The sequence below is a fragment of the Budorcas taxicolor genome, chromosome 13 (genome assembly GCF_023091745.1).
Source record: "Budorcas taxicolor isolate Tak-1 chromosome 13, Takin1.1, whole genome shotgun sequence".
NCBI lineage: Eukaryota > Metazoa > Chordata > Mammalia > Artiodactyla > Bovidae > Budorcas > Budorcas taxicolor.
Window position 1 is genome coordinate 54,812,045 of NC_068922.1, and position 10,241 is coordinate 54,822,285.

At 62.7% G+C, this 10,241-nt stretch overlaps 1 protein-coding gene across 1 annotated transcript; it reads left to right on the top strand.

Moving 5' to 3' along the window:
* Positions 1 to 5,630: 5,630 nt before the first annotated feature.
* Positions 5,631 to 9,019, top strand: HRH3 (histamine receptor H3). The gene is made up of 3 exons (XM_052651193.1): positions 5,631 to 5,886; positions 6,914 to 7,080; positions 8,090 to 9,019. Exons 1-3 carry the CDS (start codon positions 5,631 to 5,633, stop codon positions 9,017 to 9,019), a joined length of 1,353 nt encoding a protein of 450 aa, XP_052507153.1.
* The last annotated feature ends 1,222 nt before the right edge of the window (positions 9,020 to 10,241 follow it).

The following is a 10,241-nucleotide window of genomic DNA, read 5'->3' on the forward strand; positions in this document are numbered from 1 at the left end:
CTGAGCTGGCAGCGCTGGCTACAGGAGGGCTGGGCACAGACTGGGTGGGGAGGGCTGTCAGCCTCCTTCCTGCAACCACCACTGGGGAGGACCCCAGCCCCTTCCTGCCCAGGCCCTGCAGTCCTGTGCAGAGAGCTGCCCCTCCTCCCTCAGTCCCTTGCCTCACTCCCCTCACCCTTTCACCTCACTCTTGCCCAGGACTCTGCACTCACAGCAACCAGGCACAAGAAGACACAGATGCCCAGGGAGAGCCATCGCTGCATTCCCTGGCCCAGCTACCCCATTCAGGAACTTCATCTCAGGGGTCTCCCACTGGGCTCTCAGTGTCCAGGTCCACTGTTCCCCCAGGACCAGGCATGGGCTCCCTGGGCACTGCCAACAAAGGCGCTGTCTGGGGAAGTGGTGGAGGCACATGCGACCCCCAGGGGATGACCCCCGGGGGGGTGGTTCTAGTGACATTGACTATGTTGCTGTAAACGCAAACAATGCTGCCGCAGCTGGCCACCAACACTATCCATGCCGAGCCAATGGGGCTAATTCTGGGGCTCTGTTGTCACCCCAGAGTAGACAAGGGCACAGGAGAGCAGCCTGGAGTTGCAGGGAAGAGTTCTCAGGGGAATGCTCACTTCTGGGAATGAGCTGAACACAAGGGAAAGACAGAAGTTGGTATTTGAGCTCCTAGATGCAACTCTGTCTGAAGCCCAGTCCCTGGACTTTTCAGCCTTGGCCAACAATAAATACTCCTTTTCCTTAGGCTTTTTTGAGTAGATTTGTGTCATTTGCAGCCAAACCACAACTATATCCTCGTTCTCCTGTCCTCTCCTCCTTCCTGCCACCAGGGCCCTGGGCCCAGTTCAGTCTTGTCCCCGAAGACAGAACACTCAGCTTTTCTTTCAAAGTGGTGGCCTCAGGAGCCATCCTGATCACACCCGGGCCCTGAGCTCATCAGGACGCAGCCGGAGCTGGCTCAGAATGTCACCAGGAGAGAAAAAAAAAAAAAAAAGGAAGACAAGGAGCAAAAAAAGAAAAATCTGCATTCCCATATTCAGATGAGCTTCTGCAGAATGAGTGAAAGCGAAGAGGAGTCACAGCACTCGGCCCTAGACTGCTGACAAGCACCCTGGCAAATGTGCCCTGGCTGGAGAGCAGGACAGTTGCCCGCAGCAGGTCGCTGGCGGCTCCACTGTCCTCATTATTTCTCATTAGTGGTCTGTGTCACCACGCAGCAGGGAAGGGCTCTGTGGGCACTAGCCCAGGGCAGGCGGTCCCCTGGAGAAAGGTCTTCCAGTGGGGCAGTTGGAAGCAGAGCCGCTGTCCGGGGACAGCGTGGGGCGGCCAGTGCAGTGAGACCCAGAGCAGAGACCGCACACACAGAAGTCTGCACCACGGCCACCGGGAGATGCCTGAGAAGAGGCTGGTCTTGGTGGGGGGGCGTCACCTGCCCTCTTCTCAGCAACATCCCTGTGGAGGGGCCTCTGAGCAGCTCACCTCTGTGCAGTGGTGGGGAGGCAGACAGCCCTGTGCCGCGGCTGGTCTCCGGGCCTCAGCTGATGCTCAGCCCCTCCAACCTCCACTCTCCAGCCCACAACCTCCTCGCTGTCGCCTCTGCAGTTCTCAGAGGGCTTCCTATGAGAGTTACCACGGTGCTAGGAGGGCCCTGATCCTGCATATCTCCCAGCCACTCTGTGTACCAGCAGTGCCACCTCACCCTGCCAACTGGGGCCAGTTAGCCCTAACAGAACCAAAAGTCCTCCTCCTGACTGTTGCTCCCTGGGTCCAAGGGCCTCAAAATGCCAGGGAGGCAGCGGTGGCCCCCCAGCCCCCTGTCCTGGCACCCTCCATCCCCTGCCTGGGGTCTTTTCTCTCCCTGGAGCGCACGGCTATCTGAGACACTCATCGCTTAGCTCCTCTGTTATGCTTATCTCCCTGCATCAGAATGCTTGATACTCTGATATTCTGTTGTTGTTTAGTCGCTCAGTCGTGTCTGACTCTTTGCAACCCTATGGACTGTAGCCCACCAGGTTCCTTTAACTATGGGATTTTTCAGGCAAGAATATTGGAGTTGCCATTTCCTTCTCCAGAGGGATCTTCCAACTGAGGGATCAGACCCATATTTCCTGCATCTCCTGCATCAGTAGGTGGGTTCTTTACCACTGAGCCATCAGGGAAGTTCCCTGATATTAGTAAAAGCTCAGTAAAGCCTATGCTTCCCTGGTAGCTCAGCTGGTAAAGAATCCGCCTGTGATGCAGGAGACCCGGGTTCGATTCCTGGGTTGGGAAGATCCCCTGGAGAAGTGAACAGCTATCCACTCCAGTATTTTTGCCTGGAGAATTCCATGGACTGTATAGTCCATGGGGTCGAAAAGAGTCAGACACGACTGCACGACTTTCATGGGGAAGGAAATGGCAACCCACTCCCGTATTCTTGCATGGACAGAGGAACCTGGTGAGCTACAGTCCATGGGATCGCAAAGAGTCAGACACGACTGAGCGACTAACACTTTCACTTTCAATAAAACCTTGTTGGGTGAATGAATGAATGAATGAGCCAGTCAGTGGATAGGCTGCTCCTCTGTGAGGCCTTGCAGGGGGTCTGTTTCTCTGATCTAGGGCTTACATGGTCAGGACATTGCTTCCTTGTTGGACTGGACATTTTGAATCCCAAATGCTGGCTGTTTTGATAAATGGAGAAAACTCAAGCTGCAGGCCATAATCTCCGAGGATGTCCTGGTGAGCTGAGAAGAGGAGCCTATGTCTCCTACCCTCAGCCAGCCTTTCCCGTCATCTTGGGGAGGGTTCCTTGCCATTCTGGGGTTTGAATACCCCTCCTTGGGACAGAGACCTCATGGCAGGAGGCTCTGTGGACAGCCACGTGGGGACTTGCCTCATTCATCCCAAATTGCCTTGGCCAAGTTGAACCCAGCACAGAGGACTCTAGGTTCCCATCCACCCGAAGTCAAGGCCCCAAGAGTTGGTACCTTTGGTGACCTCAGAGGCCTTGATCTCAGGGCTGGGCCAGGAGTGTGGCCATCAAGAAAAGGGCCTCTGTTCTTGTGTGACTTGGGCTGGTGTCTTCCTGGGCTCTGTGCAGGCTGCTCGTCTTATCACCTTGTAGGGAGAATGTCGGGGCTCATGAGGTCATGTGTATATATGCCCATAGGGGGCGCTCACCGCACACAGCCACGGCCAACCTCAAACCTCTGGGCCAGCTGTGGCCTTCCTGCTTCTGATGGCCTGCTTTCCAGGTCTCCACACTCTGAGTAACTCCCCCAAGGCACACAGCTGGGTCCCCAGTGCCAGGGTCTGAGCTGAGTCCACCTCCCCCCATCACATCGCTGCTCCAGCCGCTGTGGTGTGAGGCCACCAAGGAGAGCTGGAGAACACTGACTACATATGGAGCTTGGCTGAGACTGTAAAGGGGCTGCCCTCTGCTCAGCCCCTCTCCTCACACTCCCCAACTCAGCCCTCCACCCAGGACAGCAGCTGAGGCTGGGGAACAGGCTCCCAGCTAGTGAGGAGAGGGCCACAGCCCCTCTCCAAACCCCCATCCAACTCCATCTCCAGAAACCTGGGGAGGGGGTGGGAGTGTGCCCACTACTAGCCAGAGCCAGCCCTGGGATGCCCATGGCTGAGCACAGGGACGAGAGGCCCTCACCCAGCACCAGTGATGCGGGAAGGCTTGGACGGTGGGAGCGCCTGGCTGCCCACTCTATGAGCTCTCTGCCTTGGCTTGTCTACCCATCAGCTGGTGCTTGCTCCTGGTGCAGCCTGGTCCACCGTGAAAGTCGGGGTGCAGTCAGGAGGAGCTGAGGGAGCCTGTAAGAGGGGCAAGACTGCTGGTAGTGGGGAGGTACTGAGAGAGCGCTTGGGTGCGGGGTGGTGAGCTGGAGTCTCAACAGCTCTCCCCCAGCACAAGCTGCAAGAAGCCATAGAATCATTATGCATCCTCTGGGGCTGGGATGAGGGGCGAGGGTCTCCTCCCTGCAGTCAGCCATGGGGAGGGGGGACAGGGAGCCCAGCACCCCTCACTCCCCAAAGTTTCTAAAGCACCTCAGGGCTAGAGGAGGGATATGTCCCAGCTTGATCAGGAAGCTGATGTAAGTGTGGGGGTGCCCGTGTGTGCCAGCACCTGGGGTCCCTCTGCAGCCCCTCCCGCAGCCTCCCGTCCCTACCCCCACGAGCAGACGCGCCTTTCTGTTCTAAGGCTTCCGCGGATGTGCGCCGCTGGCGACTGAGCGGAGTCGCTGCTTCCCTCTCCCTCGGGCTGTGTTCCCTCGCTGTCTGCTGTCAGATGTGTGTGTGTCTAACTGCCGTTCGTGGGTCCCCCAGCCTGACGCTGGGTGGCTGTTTCCCTCGTCTGTGGGTGTCTGTGTGTCTGCCTACGGGCGTGTCTGTCTGTCTCGCTGTGTGTGTCTCGTCCTTGACCCTGTCTATCCGAACGCTTGTGCCTGGGGGAGGGGGCGCTCCCTCCTGCCGCTCTCCCCCCAGCCCCTCCCGCGGGCGCTAACGCAGCGCGCCGCCTTAGCTGCGCCCGGAGCGCAGTGACCTCGTCTGTCCCCGCATCAGCGACCTCACCACCGCGCTGTCCACCGGGGGGACCCCGAGGCTGGGTGCCAGGCCGACGGTCGCTTTCCCCCAGCCTACGGCCCCCTGAGCTCAGGGTGGGCACGCTCCCTTCGCGGCTGGGTTCGTTGGTTCCCCATCTTCCCTTATGTAACTCCACATCTGTCTGCGCCTTGCAGGTCACCCTGGACCCTACCCTGGGTCCTGCCCAAGGGAGAGTGAGAGCCAAAGTCCCACCCATATGGGGGGTGGAGCAAACCCCTGACCAGGGCACCGGCTATCGGAGACCCCTCCCATCCTTTCTCCTCAGGAGATTCCTTTCTCCGAGTCCTGCTTGCTCGAAGGGTGAAACGAGGAGGGGGTCCCGTGGGGGCAAGTTCCCCTGAGCGCGGATGCAGAAGTTTCCCCTCACTCCCACTCCGGACCCCCTCAGGCGCCCCAGATCCCGATGAGAGCCAGCCAGGGGTCACTGGGACGGAGGGCACGGGGCAGGTCAAGCGGCCCAGAGACTGGCTCCTGTGTGCGCGGGCGGTTGACCGCAGGCGAGCCCCCAGCTCGGGCGACCGCCGTGCCAGGCTCTTCGCCAGCCGGCGTGCGCACTCGGGCTGGGGCTCCGGCGGCCCGGCGGGCACGCGGCGCTGTCCGTGGTGCTGCCGGCGCCGGGCGGGGCGGGGGCGGGGCGAGGGCGGCAGCCAATGGCGGGGGCGCTGCGCTGGGCGCGGGGGGCCGCCGGCTGGGCTCGGGGCTCACTCAGCTGCGCGCGGCACTCCGGGCGCACGGACACTCAGGCAGCGGCTCCGGCTCCAGCTCCGCCCCGGGTCCGCTCGGGCTGCAGTGGTCGTGCCGCTGGCCCGGTTCGGCTCAGATTCCGGGCCGGGCCCCCTGGGCGCGGCTCGCCCCGGCCCCCGTCTCGGCGCCCGCGGACCATGCGCCGGGCACCCAACGGGGAACCCGGCCGGGCCGAGAGCCCGCAAAGACCAGGCTCCCGGACCGGGGCCACTCCTGGCCGCCCGGCTGGCGGTCCGCACCCTGCCCCGCGCCCCCGCGCCCCGTGAGCCGGCGGGGCCATGGAGCGCTCATCGCCCGACGGGCCGCTGAACGCGTCGGGGGCGCTGGCGGGCGAGGCGGCGGCGGCGGCGGCGGGCGGGGCGCGCGGCTTCTCCGCCGCCTGGACCGCGGTGCTGGCGGCGCTCATGGCGCTGCTCATCGTGGCCACGGTGCTGGGCAACGCGCTGGTCATGCTCGCCTTCGTGGCGGATTCGAGCCTCCGCACGCAAAACAACTTCTTTCTGCTCAACCTCGCCATCTCCGACTTCCTCGTGGGTAAAGCCCCCAGCCCCCTCCAGAGTCAGGGGCGCCCAGCCGGGTCGGGTCAGCAGGGATTGGAACGTGGACCTAGGGTGCTTTTCCTCGGGGACACACCCCGCTAGGAAGCCAGGCCTGGGTAGGGGGTGTCCAGGACTTTGGGGAGGTGGGCACAGGCGAAGTTCCTTGCCTCCCGGGCCCCGGGACTCGGGCTGGGGAAGGACGTCCCCGGGGAAGGGGTCCCAGCCAGCGGGCGCTCAGCAAGGCGCAAGGCTCTGCGGCCACTGTGCAGCGCGGGCTCCTGCGCCGTAGCCAAACAAAGGCTGCAGCGGACTCAGGACACGGGGAGGGTGCTGGGGGGGAGGCTGGGGGGAGGGGACGTGGAAGGGAGATTTTCAGAGCCGTGTTGGGGGAGGAGGCCGCGGGGAAGGGGGGGTTGGGGAGATGCTCTGAAGCGCGCGCTCTCACGTGTCCGTGCGCTGCTGCCGGCTAGGGTGGGGGGGGGGCGGGGGCGGGGCGCAAGGAGGGGGCCGGAGCGCCAGACACCTGTTGGGGCTGAGAGGAGCGTCTGCCAGCTGCTCAGAGCGGGGCTTGGCGTTGGGAGCCGCCCGCATGGTAGCAGTCAAGTGCCCTTTGAGTCCGGAGAAATGTTTTCTCGGCTTCCGAGCTGATGAGGAGGAGCTGCCCAAAGGCCAGGATAGGAGCTGGGGTGCAGCGGGGCGGAGAGGAAGGAAATTCTTCCTTCCTTCAGGCACTGAGAGGACTAGCAAAAGGCCAGGAATGACGCTTTGGGTCTCCTTGTGCCCAGTGGGCCCTACCGCTGGAGCTTTTTCCTGCTCCCAAGTCCAGGAACACCGTGGGGCTGGGGGTGGGGCTAGGGTTGGAGGCCAGGTGCAGGGCTCAGAGCATGCCTAGGAAGGAGGCGGAGGGGGGATTGCTGGTCCCAGAAAGGGGCCCGTTATGTGCCCCCAGGTCCTGCTTATCTCCCGGCTGTGGGGGTGTCTGACCCCAGGCCCCTGCCCAGCCACGGCCCTCCTTCCCCCAGGGGCGTTCTGCATCCCACTCTACGTGCCCTACGTGCTGACTGGTCGCTGGCCCTTTGGCCGGGGCCTCTGCAAGCTGTGGCTGGTGGTGGACTACCTGCTCTGCACCTCCTCTGTCTTCAATATCGTTCTCATCAGCTACGACCGCTTCCTGTCGGTCACCCGAGCCGTGAGTCTGGGATGTGGGTGCCCATGTTCACTCTCAGGGGGCAGGGTGCCCAGAGGCGGCCAGAGGCGGCCAGGAGATGCACCAGGCAGGGGGTACGGCCACTTCTGAATGGGCGGTGCTGGGTGGGCTTGGGGTCTGCTCACCTCAGGCACTCTGTAGCCACCTGCCTGCTCAGTAGCCATCTGCTGCCAGTAGGACTGGTCCTGGTTTGGGCAGAAGGGGCTGTCTGGACCTGAAGGAGGGGGTCACTCCAGCCTCCACCCTGGAGCAGGTCCAAAGTCCCTGGAACTAAGGGACTATCTGGGGCCAAGGGCCCTTGGTAGGACCTCCCCACGGGTGTGTGTGCCTCAGAAAGACAAGCTCCATGAGCTGCCCTGGGTGTGGGTGGCCACACTTAGGGACCCTGGACTGCCCACGCTTCCTATGTCAGAGTCACGCAGGCACAGGGCTGGCGGCAGCACTGCCCCAGAGGTCAGTCTGGTGCCATCTCCTCTGACGGCTCTGCCAGGCTCCCTCTGCCAGGGCTGTGTGTGTCCTAGTCTAGGGAGGCAGTGGGTCAGGGTGCAGAGAGCATGGGTTTGGAGTCAGCTCTGCCCGTGGAGCCCCTCCACCTGTGGTCTTTCCTGCCTGACCTGAACCATCAAGAATGTGGGGACCAGGGTGGAGCAGCTGTGAAGATTAAATGAGATGATATCAAAGATGCCGAGCACAGAGCAGGGCACACGATGGGTCCTCAAAGGACTGGACAGTGATGTGACTCCTAGGGAGCACACAGCTGGCAGGGGGATGGCTTACAGGCAGCCTGGCACAATATTAGGATTCTGAGAGGCGGTTCCGAGCCCATGGGAGAGTCACAGGCCTCAGCCTACTGGGGGTTCGTGGAGGATAAGGGAAGGCGTCTTTGCTGAGGAGGGCCCTGCACAGAGGCCTGGAGGCTGCCTGGAGCTCTGGGCAGCACTGTGCCCTGGCTCAGTCCCCTTGCCTCCTGACCCAGCGTGTCCCGCCACAGGTCTCTTACCGGGCCCAGCAGGGTGACACGCGGCGGGCGGTGCAGAAGATGGTGCTGGTGTGGGTGCTGGCCTTCCTGCTCTATGGACCCGCCATCCTCAGTTGGGAGTACCTGTCTGGCGGCAGCTCCATCCCTGAGGGCCACTGCTACGCCGAGTTCTTCTACAACTGGTACTTCCTCATCATGGCCTCCACCCTTGAGTTCTTCACCCCTTTCCTCAGTGTCACCTTCTTCAACCTCAGCATCTACCTGAACATCCAGAGGCGCACCCGTGTCCGGCTGGATGGAGTGCGCGAGGCGGCCACCACCGAGCTTCCACCCGAGGCCCAGCCCTCTCCACCGCCCACTGCACCCAGCTGCTGGGGATGCTGGCAGAAAGGGTGCGGGGAGGCCGTGCTGCTGCACAGGTACGGGGTGGGGGTCAGCGAGGTGACCCCGGGCCCTGAGGCCGGGGAGGTGGCCCTCGGGGGTGGTAGTGGTGGGGGTGCCATGGCCTCGCCCACCTCCAGCTCCGGCAGCTCCTCAAGGGGCACCGAGAGGCCTCGATCACTCAAGCGCGGCTCCAAGCCGTCCGCGTCCTCGGCGTCCCTCGAGAAGCGCATGAAGATGGTGTCCCAGAGCATCACCCAGCGCTTCCGGCTCTCGCGGGATAAGAAGGTAGCCAAGTCGCTGGCCGTCATTGTGAGCATCTTCGGGCTCTGCTGGGCCCCCTACACGCTCCTGATGATCATTCGGGCCGCCTGCCATGGCCACTGCATCCCCGACTACTGGTACGAGACGTCCTTCTGGCTGCTGTGGGCCAACTCGGCTGTCAACCCTGTCCTCTACCCGCTGTGCCACTATAGCTTCCGCCGGGCTTTCACCAAGCTACTCTGCCCCCAGAAGCTCAAGATCCAGCCCCACAGCTCCCTGGAGCACTGCTGGAAGTGAGCTGGCCTTCCATGGCACCCGGGATGCTTGAGGCCACTGCCATCCCCTCGAGGCCCTGGGTTCCTGGGCAGCTGGGCCTTCATGTACACCTGGCCGCCCTGCAGGCGTGTGCTCTGCCTTGTTTCTGGCCCACCCTAAATGCCATGGCAGCCTCTCAGACCATCCGCTGGCAGTGGAGGCAGGCTGGTGGGCAGCTGGAAGGGCCCCTGCTGCGTGAGCCAGAATGATGCCACCCAAGTCCTGCTGTAGCCCAGGAGGGACAATCCAGGGCTCCCAGCCACTCTGTCCACCCCCACGGACAGTGTGATGGCCGGTCATGTCCTTGTTTCTCACAATTACTGCTCAGTGTTCTTCCCAAAGCAAGTGCTTGGCGTGTGCTCCAGGCCTCTGGGGCCAGCGCTCGGCCCCTGCACGCACACACACCTGCACACGCCTGCACACCTGCCCTGTCCCAGACAAGCCCTGGCTGCTGGCTTTGCTGCTGTCCGTCCCCTGCTTGAGGCCGGACCCGGTCCTTCATCCCTCCTCCCTCCAACTTTATCTGCTCCCAAAGTGCCGGGCGCTCCCCGGGAACCTTGCTCGCTGCAGGTCTCTGCGTCTCCATTCTGGGTGTTTCAGGAAGACGGAGAAGAAGAAAACACGTCCGTGAACTCGGTGTTCCTTAGATGTTTAATCAAAAGAGACAAAACTGCTGAGGAGCTTGGGGCTGGATTGGCAGGTGTGGACTCCCACGTCCTCCTTCCTTGTGTGCCGCTTCTGGCTGAGCCGAGCCAGCTGCTCTGCCCACCCTGCCCCCAGCTCGGGTACTGGGCCCCGACTGGAGGCTCTGAGGGTGGCCGGAGCCCCGGACGCGCGATTGTCCAGAAGGCTGCCCCTCCCGCTCCATCTGCTCAACCAGAGTATCCCGGTTTGGGAGAGGGAAAGAGCCGAGCCCTGAGAGTCCTCTCAGGGCAGTCGGAGGAGCCCAGGGGCCAGGTGCCAAGCCCAGCAGAGGGGCTGCTTCGCCGCGTCCCGTGCACTGGCTGGCGCTCTGCATGCTCTGCTCCCCGCACCCCTGCCGTGCTGCCCCTGCAGACCCTGCAGTCCACACAGTAAAGTGTATTTTTTTATTGGTGCTGATTCCTGAGGACTTCATGGGGGTGGCCAAGCATCAGTTGGAACCCACGGGGACACAGGAGCACCCAGGCGGGCATGAGATGCAGGCCTGCCCCTCCCCCCCACC